The sequence below is a fragment of the Pholcus phalangioides genome, unplaced genomic scaffold (assembly GCF_987345545.1).
Source record: "Pholcus phalangioides strain wild (caught in Gottingen) unplaced genomic scaffold, Ppha-v1.0 ptg000017l_1, whole genome shotgun sequence".
NCBI classification, from domain to species: domain Eukaryota; kingdom Metazoa; phylum Arthropoda; class Arachnida; order Araneae; family Pholcidae; genus Pholcus; species Pholcus phalangioides.
The window spans coordinates 54,480,756-54,494,924 of record NW_028301610.1 but is presented as its reverse complement, the minus strand read 5'-3'; the positions used below and the strand labels follow the sequence as shown (position 1 = coordinate 54,494,924).

The 14,169-nt window shown below is 39.7% G+C and overlaps 1 protein-coding gene across 1 annotated transcript in view; it reads left to right on the top strand.

Annotated features, from left to right (window-relative positions):
• Usp47 (ubiquitin specific protease 47) overlaps positions 1–14,169 on the top strand; it is a 507,668-nt gene that overhangs the window by 319,406 nt on the left and 174,093 nt on the right. The window contains exon 22 of the mRNA XM_089246367.1: positions 5,937–6,044. Coding sequence (XP_089102493.1) covers positions 5,937–6,044 — 108 coding nt within the window. The remainder of the gene's footprint in view (positions 1–5,936; positions 6,045–14,169) is intronic.

The window sequence follows — 14,169 nt, the reverse complement described above, 5'->3', positions numbered from 1 at the left end:
AGTTATCTCATCCAAAAGAGTACAAATTACCACGGGGCTCAACCATTTATAATAAATTCATAAAAAATTAGAAGTAAAAATAATCAGACATCTGAAGGAATATATTTTTATATTTGCAAATTCTCGATATCAAACTTTTGAAACATTTATTAAAAGCCTAAGTATGAACCGGGGATGAAATATGTCCCTAAGAGCTGCATTGTGTGTTTTGCTTTCATTATTGTCTTTTTGGTATTTATTTTTGTATCGTATATGAATGTGGCTGTCTATCTGTTGTTTTTGCAATGAAAAAAAACCATCTAGGCCAGCGGTTCTCAACCGGTGCTCCGTGTGAACTCCCAAAGGCTCCGCGGCCCTCGAGGAAAATAAAAAAAGAACCAGTAAATTTGAAAAAAATAATTATTAATATTTTTGAATAAAAATAAATCAGTAACTTTGATGAATAAATAAAAAATAGGCCTACGGGGCTCCGCCATAGAAATTATATACTGGAAGGGCTCCGTGGGTCAAAAAAGATTGAGAACCGCTGATTTAGACAAAACGTTGTATGCGGGTAATATCGAAGAGTGCACTAAAACAATTTTCACACCTACCGTTCTTTTCAAGCAGTTTTTAATTTACATACACACACAAAGTCGCAACTAGGGAGAGCGGGTCCACTGTATCGAGTGCTGAACTAGAGGGGGCGCCGAATTGCCCCTTTAACACCACTCCTTCTAACCTTTCCTTATACGGGGACGCCAAAAGCTTGCTAGCTCCAGTTAAAAAAGTATCCAGCTGCGGCCCTGTATGTACCTTAAACCTTGCAACATACATACTGATGAACAGGGCCACAACGACATGCGTGGTCAGCCGGGGCAAGCACGCATTTTGGTGCCCCCTTTTAATATTGAAGGAGAGATGAAGGGTTAACATTTGCGCTCCTGTCTGGCTCGGAGTTCGGGGGCATCAGTCAGTGCCGTCTTAACGCATGGGCAAACCCGAGCACGGCCCGGGTGCCTCAAGAGAAGAGGGGCCTCCCAAAAATGAGATACGATTGAAATTTTCAAGGATTTACCATGTAGGGCCTCCTAAAAACCACTTGGCCCGGGGGGCCCATAATACTCTTAAGACGACCCTGGCACCAGTCCCACCTGCTCCTCTCTAGTTGCGGCCCTGGTGCCGTATGTACAGGGTGTTACGCGGGCCGGGGTAGCAAGTTCAGAGGGGCGGCAAATTTGAGTGATTCGTGGTCAAGAACTTTAAATTATAACGTGAATAGGGGGCTAAGCAATTCGAATAGCCAGCACGTGGCGAAGCCATAAATCTGTGTCTGGAAACGGATTTAGTGTGAAGCATGTAAATAATTTCGTATAAGGACATTACGTTCCCTTCGTGTCATTGCATCATCTGGAAAAAATCATCTGATAACTGATCGGGAGAAATAATAAACGAAGAAGTTTTTATGACGTTTTTCGTTAGCACGGTTCTTCGTGTTCATCACAACGAATTTACTAATCCTCCGTTGATGGATGTTCTTAGTATTATTATATAGCGTTATACTGTATCATGTGTGATTGAATAAATAAAAAAAAAATTACATTAAACGAAAATATCATATGTTCCAGTGGTTGCCAATTTTTTTGTGAGCTAATGGCCCTTTGTACCGTATTTCCTTCTCGTGCTGCCCCCCTCCCCATCTTTCCCCAGGACCTTCTACCCCGGGTGGGGTACTGTTTCACTTGTTGGTCGAAAATTGAACTGCAGCTTAATCCCATTATAGCAAACTTCCAAGAGACCGGAGAAATCACTTCGTTACAACGAAATTTCCTTGTAAAGGAATTCCAGGTTGTTGCCGTTGTGCCTATGTAAACTGTTGTGGGAGGTTAGAAAAGTTTTCGTTAGAACGAGATTTTCACTGTAACGGTATTCGTTAAAACGGGGTTAGACTGTATTTGTTTTACTTCATAAATCTCTCCATGGTCTCATTGAGATATCCTGAAAATTTGGATGTACTCGGTTAAGCAGTTTTTGAGGAAAAACTACTCGAAGTACGAGAACTTAAACTGTAATCACCCATTATGTAATTATTTACACTCTAAACCGGAGGTCCTCAACCTTTTTCTAGTTGTGAGCACTGGCTGTACCCATCATCGAAAGGAGAGCACCCTTACAAGTTTGATCATACGTATGCATGAAAAATTAGGATGATTTTAATCCTCGAATGCAATTTGAACGAGGTAATTTGATTGAAACGTCGATCGAATTCTAGCAAGCAATTATTGGACAGGAGCTTCGAGAACTCCAGTTGCTTCAGGTAGCACCGTGGTGCTCGCGAGCAACAGGTTGAAGATGCCTGCTCTAAACCATTATACTACATCTGGTCATGTAGGCCCTATGTGAACAAGAAGCCCAGGGTCACGCGAATATGGGTGGCTTTAAGATGGCCTTGGTCCCACGAACAGCTTTGCTGAGTTCGCAAAGTAGTCCCTTCCCCCCACCCTTCTTTCTGATGTACACCCCAAACCCAAAACAGAAGTTCTCGAGGTGTGGGTCGCTTTTTCTGGGAATGTTCGGCATTATCGCTCGGAACGACTTCACGACGACTTGGCATTGCCGTGAACCCCTGCAGTGCTTTGGAATGGCCCTTGCTATTCTTACGAGCAGGCCGAAGAAGCCGCGAGTGACAAAAGTTTCAAGAACCCCTGCCAAGGTCTTCCAAACGGGTATACCAGTCGGTAACCGTTTTTCAGCTTGTTTGCCTTCATCCGGATTTCTGAGAATTATAAGAAAAACCATTATCTATTTTAAAGGCAATAGACCTGTTGGGAAAAGTAATAAAATTTAGATACTGTACTTCCATTTAAGCCCAATTGACTAGCCTTCCATGCACGCCCTTTGGAAAACGAATGGTCTTTTAAAAAAAGGGACATCGCGAAACATAAAACAAATTTCGTGGAACCTGTCAACTCGGACATCTCCTACATGGGGCAACTTTGAAAGGCACCGTCATAATCCTACAACACAGAATGTCTGCAATACCGAACGGCTTAATTTAATTGTAATGGAACCGTAGAGGTGTCCACTTCAGAAAGGTTTTGGTATCAGTAAGCCAATCTGAAGCCGCAGCTACGATTATTATTGGAACGCGTGAGGGCGCTTGCACAGTGTTGCAGTACATTACTAATCATATTTTATCCATCTCATTTCTTATTTACCAGTTCCATTAGTCAGCTGTGTCAACGAAATTTTTTTGTGTCACCATGTATTCAGCAGATTCTGATTCGTTAATGGCTAGCGATAGTTATTCTGAAAAAATCATAAGCACGGTTGAAGAAAGACCAGCTTTATATGACAAAAATATGTTATTTAAATAGTTTTTTTTATAATATATGTTATTTAAATAAATTATGATGATTCCAGTCATGATATATAAAAAAATTTGTGCGATTTGGTCACGAATCGTAAAAACATCAAAAATGGGTCAACTTGTAGGTTGTCTTTCTTCAACTCTGAATTAATTTCAAACGGCAAATATTGTTACAGAAAATTAAATTCCATTACATGAATATTTTTATTAGTATATACAGTAAAACCCCTCCTTTTTGTGAACACGGACAGGACAAAAAAATTAAATACATGTAAAATGGGTGACCGTTAAAAAGAGGTTTGAAATTCATATTTTTATATATTATACAACTGTAAATTATTATTTGTCCGTAAAAGAGGAAGTATCCGTTAAGAGGGGGTTTTACTGCAATGCAGCTTATGAGCACGAATTTGCATGCTAACTGGAGTCAACTTCAGCTTGGCGAAAATAATTTGGCCAATCCCGAGATGTCACGTGACATTAAAAAATAAAAAAAACCCCGGTTGCTAACAGCAGTGTGTGTTTCACGCGAAATTCCACGGTTGCTGATAAGATCATCCGCGCCAGCCGAACCGTAGTGTGCTGGCAGCCTTAAACTAGAATTGACCACTAAAATTTAAACAAACCCTTTTTAAAAGGAATGGACAACACAGTAAAACCATCTGGTCCACCTTGACTCATTTATATCAGACCTTATGTGTAATTTACACATTTTGCTTTTGGAAGCAGTATCGAAAAAGTGTCATTCTTAAACTTAGTGTCATTTTGTCGTGTGTATTGTTGAAGAGAGTTGATAGACTGGACTGTTGAAGATTCCCAAAAAGAATGTAATATATAATTGTGAGGAGAGCAGAAAAAAATCTGTGGTTGCTAAGACCATATTTTGGTCAAAAAAAATTTTTTGCGGATCCTTGTGATGCGAGGATCCGGGTTCGAACCCCACAGTGGTGGTCAGCTGAAGTTGGTTTTCTGTGGTTCCCAACTTCAAGGCGCAAATGTGAGCCGATCTCCCCGTTAAAAAGTCTCGCCACAGAGAGCAACAGTCCTACAACGATAAATCATTCAATCATAACGCTTCACTCATAGTTAGAAAAACTGGTGGCAGATGGCAGCACTACACATAACAAGCATTACGGAGAAACAAAAAACTTCACGTCAGGTTTCACTACACATACACACACATTCCCGCATGTACCGATTCGTTGGGAGTTTCGCGGGGGGGGGGGGTTGTGTGGGCGGGGTGCATGTGTGGTGTAGCAGTAGTAGGTAGGGCCTCCAAAAAATGGCTCGGGGATCCATGATGTTCTTAAGTCAGCCACCTCGTTGGGCAATTTGCCTGTTGTGGCGTTGTATTTGTATATGTATAAGTCATTTCTGTCATTTTGCTTTGGCTTGAGTCAATCTTACAGGATATTAAAATAGTGTGCTATAAAAAAAAAATTAGTTTTAAAATTTAAAAAAAAAAAATTCTAGGGATTTTTTTATTATGTCATGATTATATTGTTTAAGGGGGTACCCTCCCCCATCCTACTTTTCCAAATTTTTTGATTGGGAGCCCTGCAAATGAGAAAAGGTGACCAAAAAGTCACAGAATTTTGCTTTTGGTATTTGGTAGACACCCTGTAAAAAGACATTTTACTAGTGACACATCTTATCAAACTTCAAATTATCCAAAACACTGAGGGGGAAAATTCAAATTAAACAGGTAATTTTATTTTTAAGTTGAATAAGAAAATTGAGGGTAATTTCTGAAATTAGTTTTAACTGTATATTTCCTCTGAAGACCACATCCATAGTTTGCCAAAATGTGTTAGGATTCATTCACCTTAGGAGCTTCCCTCCCTATTTGCCTTAATCATTGGCGGTTCTATGTTGCTCAAGTTTGACCTATTCAAACAAGATAAAATATCACATCATATTGAGACAGGAATTGGATAACTATTGTTCAAGGTCATGACCTAGCTACCTAAGTCATTAGATTTCAGCCTTATTGAGCAGGTTTTGGGATATCATTCAACACATTTTGAAACAGAAAACTTAAGCAGATCATAATAATAGAGACCACTCTACAGAATTCACGTGAGAAATTAGTAACAAACATCCACAAGCTTTTTGAGCTTATGTCTTCTGTTTCACTTTTACAATTCTGTAAACCCTAGAAAAGTGGCCAAGTATCAAAGTATCAGATTAGTAAACCTGCTTTTATGCCATTTCAGTGTAGTTCAGTGTGGAAGGGGGAATATTGAAACGTGTGAATAAAGAATGAAAATAAATTTAAGGTACCTATAGTTTCATGTGGATTAAGTGTATGCAATTCAAGCCAAGTTAGTTATTGTAACTCTATTTTCAATATGAGAATATTTTGTAGACTGTGGTTCTTAAAAAGTTTGGTTGATTGATTAAAGGTTTTATAGTTAAGATTTACAAAACCTAAAACAAGATTGAAAAAATGTTTTCATAATAAGCTTTTTCGGAAAACCACTGATATAGAGATAACACATTACTGTTGTATGTTTTTTTTTTTTTTTCTGTTTGTTTCACATATGTACTACTACATTACTACATCAATAGTTTTTATTCCTTTAAGATTCTAAATACTAGTGCAAACTCTATACGAGTAGTGTTTGACGTACTCAAGATACTGGAAAACAATTCAAGTTCCTTGAAGAGTGAAGGATTTGGAAGAACTAGTAAAGTAATTGTCATATTTCTTTATTTTTTTATTTATTAATTTTTTTCTGCAATAAAATTGATGAGACGTTTACAGATTTTGTGCAATCAATCGTGGAGTATATAGTTGTATGCACTGCGGTGTGAAAAATATACAGCTAAACTTTGGATTGCCAGTAACGCCATTTACAAATGTTTTGCAAGATGAACAAATATTTATGAGAAAATTTGACTTGATAAATGATCAATTTATCAAGTCAATCTCTATGAGCAAAAGTTTTCCAAGTGTATGACTGGATGAAATAGTAATACGAGTAATATACGTATTCTCCCTATATGACCATGTGTACTGCATGCAATAACTTTTTCGCATCAGTTTTCAATAGAGAATGCAATAGAGAATGCACAGTATGGGTGTACCATGCGTGTGAAAGTTCTCAATGATATTAAGTCCTAAAACTAGAAAATGTATGTGCTAACAAAGCACCAGGACCAGATGATATTTTCCCTAGGGTCCTTAGAGAATGCACTAATGTAGGCCTATTATTTGAGGGGGGCAGCCCCCTGGCTTTGGAAAAATACACCAGAAATTATATATAAACTGAAGAGCCAAAAAAACTGGTAGGCATGCGTATGCAAATAAAGAGATATAGAACTAATCAGAGTAGGGCGCTGCGGCCGGCAATGCCTATATAACACAACAAGTGTCTGGCATAATTGTTAGATCGGTTACTACTGCTACAATGGCAGGTTATCGAGATTTAAGTGAGTTTGAACGTGGTGTTATAGTCAGCGCACGAAAGATGGGACATAGCATCTCCGAGGTAGCGATGAAATTTGGATTTTCACGTACGAGCATTTCACGATTGTACCATGAATATCAGGAATCCGGTAAAAAATTAAATGTACGACATCGCTGTAGCCGGAAAAAGATCATGCAAGAACAGGGCGACTGACGAGAATCATTAAACATGACAGACGTGCAACCCTTCTGCAAATTGCTGCAGATTTCAATGCTGGGCCATCAACAAGTGTCAGCATGCGAACCATTCAACGAAACACCATTGATATGGGCTTTCAGAGCCGGAGGCCCACTCGTGTACCCTTGATGACTGCACGACACAAAGCTTTACGCCTCGCCTGGGCCCGACAACACCGACATTGGACTGTTGAGGACTGGAAACACGTTGCCTGGTCTGACGAGTCTCGGTTCCAATTGCTTCGATCTGATGGACGTGTAGGGGTATGGAGACAACCTCATGAATCCATGGACCCTACATGTCAACAGGGGACTGTTCAAGCTGGTGGAGGCTCTGTGATGGTATGGGGCGTGTGCAGCTGGCATGATATGGGACCCCTGATACGTCTAGATATGACTCTGACAGGTGACAGGTACGTAAGCATTCTGTCTGATCACCTGCACCCATTCATGTCCATTGTGCATTCCGACGGACTTGGACAATTTCAGCAGGACAATGCGATACCCCACATGTCCAGAATTGCTACAAAGTGGCTCCAGGAACACTCTTCTGACTTTAGACACTTTTGCTGGCCACCTAAATCCCCAGACATGAACATTATTGAACATATCTGGGATGCCTTGCAACGTGCTGTTCAGAAGAGATCTACACCCCCTCTTACTCCTACGGATTTATGGACAGCCCTGCAGGATTCATGGTGTCAATTACCTCCAGCACTACTTCAGACATTAGTCGAGTCCATGCCACGTCATGTTGCGGCACTTCTGCAGGCTTGCGGGGCCCTACACGATATTAGGCAGGTTGCCAGTTTTTTTGGCTCTTCAGTGTATATACAAATATATAGAAAAATGGACAATGTGAAAAAAATTTAATTTTTGTTGAAACTCACCAATACTAGTGCCATAGGCAGCTGTAATATGCAATGTAGTAAAAAAACATTGTTAGTTTCATTGTTTTCATATGAAAAACTGAAAACAAATTAATTATGTGAACAACTGGAAATCGAAAACAATATATATCAACATTGAAAATTTCAAAAAACTTTTTAGAATGAAAAAATTTTAAGAATTCACAAAGAATTCAAAAATGAAAAATGTCATAGCCAATGTCTAGGGCTGTCATCGGGGGGAACACCCTGACATTGGCTTAACATAGAACATTTCTGAGAACATCCCTTGGCCTCCAAAACCTAAATAGATGCTCGAACCCCCGACGTGCTGCTGTAATACCATTGAATTAAAAAATATAGAAAAATCAAAAGAAAATAGCCCGTAGTAATGTTTTGTTATCAAGTTGAAAATAAAAGCAAAGTTACGGTCAATATAAAATATATAAAAAATAGATGCAGAAGGTGCAAGTACATACCATGTGCAAGACAATACTATGCCAGTCAGATTGAAAGTGAACAGTTATAGTTATTAGTGTGAGGAGGAAGTAGTCCAACAGATATATATATATATATACACACATTGAGTACCTGCTCTTTGCCCCCCCCCCCCCTCTCTAGAAAAAAGTTGAAATGATGGTGGTCTTGCGCTAATGAGTTGGGGGCTGTTGCAGAGATTTACAGGAGTAGTATTGGTGAAGGTATCATCCCATGGGATTGGAAGCTTGCTAATGTGGTTCTGATATTCAAAAAGGGTAGTAGAGAAACAGTGCCAAATTATCATCCAGTGAGTTTAACAAGTTCCCTCGCAAAAAATTTGGAAATTATTATTAGAAAGCGACAGAGAATAAATAGATAACTGAGTATAGTGCATTAGTGGAAAATCAGCACGGGAAGGGAAAGTCTTGTGTAACCAATTTTTCTATGATCATGTGACTAAGTCTTTGGTCAAAGGCAAAAATGTCAACATTATGTATCTTGATTGCCAGGAAGCATCCAATTGGGTCCAACATGGTAAACTCTTGAATCGTTTTCACATGCGTTGTGATTGGGGCAACTTGTTAAGGATAGAATAGTAGTTGAGAGGTAGGTCATAATGGATGTATGGCCAACAGGGAATTTCCTGATTGGACAGATGTCAGAAGTAGAATCCCCCAAGGAAGTGTCCTTGGCCCCTTACTTTTTTCACTTTTTGTCGATAAAATCGATCAAAGTATAATAACATTGTTAGCCTATATACAGATGACGTAAAGTTAATTAAGGTAGTCGGGAATATAAATGACAGGAAGTTGCTCCAGATTAACATGAATTTGATCTCGGCATAGGCAAAGGAATGGAGTATGATTTTCAGTATTGACAAATGCATGACTGCTCATTTTGATACAGACAACCCAGATTTCACTTATAGGTTTAAATGATAGTACTGCCATTTAAACACCGGGTTTAACTGATAACATTATTCTGGGTAGAAATAGGATCACAGCTTTTGACATTCTCATTGATGAATGACTCAGAATTTCTGAACATTGTTCCATGGTGGTCAAAAAAGCAGATAGAATGCTTGGTTTCATAAAGTTGTCTTCATTAAAAAAGATCTCTGGGTAAAAATATGTCTCCATGTTCTCCTGAAGTGATATATTTATGTATATATAATTATATTTCTGCTTTTCTGGCCTTTGTTTGTCCTGGACTGGAGTATGGTGTAAAGGTTTTGGAGAATATACCTTCAGTAAGACATAGATGGTTGAGGGGGTACAGAGAAGAGCCACAAATGCTCTTGTTGGTACAAGGGGCTTGAGCTATGCAGAAAAACTTGATTTTCTGAATATGTTTACACTGGAAGAACGCGGGTATCAAGGGAATATGATTGAAATTTTTAAATTTTTCCACGGAATCGATAGGATGGACCACAAGTTATTTACACCATCAATCAAGTGTTTCGACAAGTTTATACAAAGACAACTCCAGGTTGTGGTGTTGCAGGAGTTGTGAATAAATGTAATAGCGTTTCACTGGGAGTCATGAATTCTACCGCAATTGGCAAGTTTAAAAAGAAATATGATGTTTATAATGGGATGAATCGAGAAGCTATCCATACTTAGATAAGGCAACCATAATTTTTTTATGGGCAGTGTATTTTATTTTACCATTGTCATTAGTTTTTAGTTCTGTTTTAGTGTGCATTAGCTTTCTCATGATAATTGCTTGTATTTTAAGTGGCTGTATTTTAGTTATGTTTGACATCTATATTTTTTATGAGTAGCTTTTTCTAACCACCTTTGTGGGCATTCTGCCTATTGTGGCTTTGTAGTTGTATTTGTATTTAGTTGTATGGAGTTGTTTTCACTCTGCTGTAGCAAGTGGACTGTATCTGAAGAAGGCTTTGAAAACTTAACATACTTTATTCTTACGCTATTAGAACAAAACTGAAGAGAGCGACGGAACGCCCATGCTCCTTCTCTCGTGCTAAGGCAGCAACTCTCCTCTACTCCCACGCAGTGGGAGGGTTTTGGCGCATGGCGCAGCTTGGCAGTCTTAACACTCCCGCCGATTGAAATTACATAATTTCAATTATACAATATGTCTTCAATTACAAAATTTTCGAATTAGAATGAATAACGCAATAAAAATTAAGAATACTGAATAAGTGAATGAAATGAATATACAATGCAAATACATTAGAACATGTTATACACAAATGCAAAAATAATTCTTACTCGATATAGGTAAAACACAAATATTTCTCACACTTCTTTTCAAAATTTTGCCACTGGCAAACATATATTTACAACTCTTATCTTTCTATCGTTGCCATGGAACATTTCCGTGATCCTGGCAGTACTCCATTGAGTGATTGGTAAACTACTCATAAGTTGACTTTGCATTACAGGCTTGTTTTTGAAACAAATAAGACACTCATGTACTAACTTCCTACAAAGATTTCTACCATTGATTGGCCAAAACTTTTGTCTCACATGATATAATAACGCTGTGCACCAATGTGCAAATATTTTAAATGGTAGTATCCCAATATGATCATAGTGAGAGGATGGTTGGATGGCAGTAACATGGGAAATTTACTGTTGGCATTTTTAGATCAGAATTCTGAAGTCTTCCACCAACCCTCAAAATACCATCATCATCTAGGGAACAGTTCAAGGAAGCTAACTTGGAGTCACCCTTTAGAGCCTCTCCCCTCTTAAACCTTACAATTTCTTATTTAAACTCCAACCCTTGAATGATTTTTATCAGGAGATTTTCAGAAAATTGTATTTCCGGTCTCATTAAGTTACCTGCTCGTTTTTCACAAGATCTCAAATTATAGGCAAATCTTAATACAAAACTCAATATACATAATATTGTGACGTAACTACTGTTGATTTTTAAGATATATTCAATGAGAGAACTCTTGGTAGTTAGAGTCAAAGACAAGTTATAGTGTCCTCAAAATTACTGTTCGAATCTTTTTTGAGTTCTTTGGAGTACTCACTTTCAAACAATTTGGTAACCACAGGTGGTGAGTCCTCATAAGCAAGCTCTTCTCCCATCAAGAATCTCGGTCCAGTCCACCATCTGTTGCTGTGCAAAAGAGTGTCAACACTGATGCCTCTGGTAACCAAATCGGCTGGGTTGTCTTTCCCAGGGCAGTGGAACCAACAGCATTTTTCTGTCAAAGTTTGGATTTCGTTCACACGGTTTGCCACGAATGGTTTCAATCTTTTTACTGAACCCTTTATGCACAGCAATACGATCTGTGAATCAGAATAGAAGTAGGTCTTACATGGTCTTTTCCTTCTCACAACTTTCTCAATCTCACAGGTCAATCTTGCCGCGAGCAGTGCTCCGAGTAACTCCAACCTCATTAGAGAAAGGTTCTTCAGTGGCGCAACTCTGCTTTTGGAAGCAATCAAGTTCACAGAAATATGGTCCCTGAACCAGACTCTGAGGTACACCGCTGCTCCGTAGTCTCTTTCACTGGCATCTGGCATCTGAGGGAGTCCCCCATCGAGGGGTTAGCGCACCAACCTCTCAACGAGTATAAAAAACAAGCCTGCTGTTCGGAATCGGCAATAAATTGTAGGTCCCAGTCTACCGGGGTGCTACAAAAATTATCAAAATGATCAATTCAGTTGCAGATTACTGTAAGTGGCTGGAGACACATGTACAGATCACTTGAGTGGCTTGCAGCACACAGATCACCTAATGATCTGCAATACATTAACACTTTAAGTGGCTCAATGCATTTTTTTATAGATTATTTTAGTGACGCTCTTGACACATTTCTAGACCACTCAAGTTGTGACACATTTACAGATGACTCAAGCGGCCTGCGGCACACTTTCAGACCATCTGAATGACTCGTGGCACATTACAAGAATCAACCTTTCGAAGAGTGTGGGGCCACTTCATTGATTTGAAACCGTGTTGCAGGCCACTTAATTAAGCGATCTAGAACGGCGCTGCAGATTATTTGTGTGGTCTGTAAATGTGCAGCGGGCCACTTAATTGAAGTAAGAATGCAGCTTGAGCCGCTTGAATGATCGTGAAATATGTCGCGAGTCATTTAAATGAGGTAAGAATGTGCCGTGTGCCACTTAATTTACCTTTAAGTGTACCGGGGCCACTTGAAGCAAGCCACATTTAGGCCGTGGGTTGAGCACATGCTTGAAATAAGGGGCCGTTCAAGTATAACGTCAGCAAATTTTTAGCGATTTTTGACCCCTTTTCCCCCTTCTTAGGAAAAGTCAGCAAAACTCTGACCCTCCCCCTTTCAGCAAAATTTCGTCAGCGTCCCCTACCTCCTAACGCATAGTGGTGGGATCAGAGATGTACGTGGGAGGGGGATCTTGTAGTCCTTCTCCCCTCCTCCCCAACCCAGACGATCAAAAATATATTTTTCAACCGAAAAATATATTTTTTTAAGAATTAAAATTTCGAAAGAAAATATCTTATTACAATGAATTTTTGTTTATTTCAATACTATTTGAAGGCTAGGAACTCAAAAAAAATTTCTTTTTAAGAAATTCATTGCGACCCTACGTCCAAGCCCATAGGTAACCCTTGACCCACGGTAAACACTTAGCCTGTGCGGACCAAATGTGGCCTGTCCCTCTCAAACCTAATTTTATAAAAATTAACCAAGCTGCACATTCACAGATCTCTTAAGTGACCTGTGACAATTCCAAACCATTTAAGTGATCCGTGGCACATTTAGCGATCCCTTGAATGACATGTGGCACAGTTTTAGAGCACTGATGCTGCCACCAGTGCGGTTCTACATCACTCAAGTTATCCGCGGCCCATTCCCAGATTACTTAAGTGATCCGCGGCATAATCACGGATCACTTGTAGGACACGTGGCACAGGTCCAGAGCACTTCGATCCGCTAAGTATTTAGAGATCACTAAAGTGGCTCTGTAGGGCACTCAATAGGGAGAATGTTAGTTCAGGTGCCCACAAACTATCGAAGTTTTACTCGTTTTTGGGCAGCGAGTAAGAGATGCCATTAAAAATATTTCATGTTTTTATAAAGGGTGGATGATGAAGTAAGCATCATCCTAACAGCCCCTCCCCCCCACTTCATCAAAAGTCAGCAAATCAGAACCCCCTACCCCACCATCGATGCTGAAGTAATACTTGAATGACTCAGCGAACATAGACACCCAAAAGTTATTTCCTGTTATAAAAAAACTGGGTTTAGCGAGCAGCAAATCGGTTAACCCCCCCCCCCCCCAAAACCAAACGTGGCTCGGGCTCTGTTCCGTAAAGCCGGGTTTTCCTAGGAGCAGGTTTTCTATGCTGCGTGCAATGTGAATTACCCAGCGCAACACACCGTTCACTCACCAATAAGAAAAGCAGTTCCCACAGAGTGCAATACGTCTCATGACAGCGCTTTACATCGGGCATGATTGGCGGATTGCTTCTGGAGGAGTTTATTGCATCGTGTGCCGCTCATTTCACCGATCTTCTCTTCATTTTTGTTGTGTTCTCTTTCCCTTCCCTTCAAACCGGAGCATGCAGCCGATAGAGTAGCTGACCCCAGGGCCATATAGTACAATATAGCCGCCCTGATCTGATGCGCCATATTTGGAAAACAAATGCGTAGCGTGATTATGTAACACATTTCTGCTAAAGCGAAATGATCCAGATAATACCGGGAGAGAAACCTTGTCTCTTATGTAATCTCTCTTGTGTGTGGACAGAGAGCCTGTCCCTACCCCTCCCCCTTCTTTGCCTTCTTATTTACGGCAACCGATCTCCCAAACAAATTCACTTTCCCCACT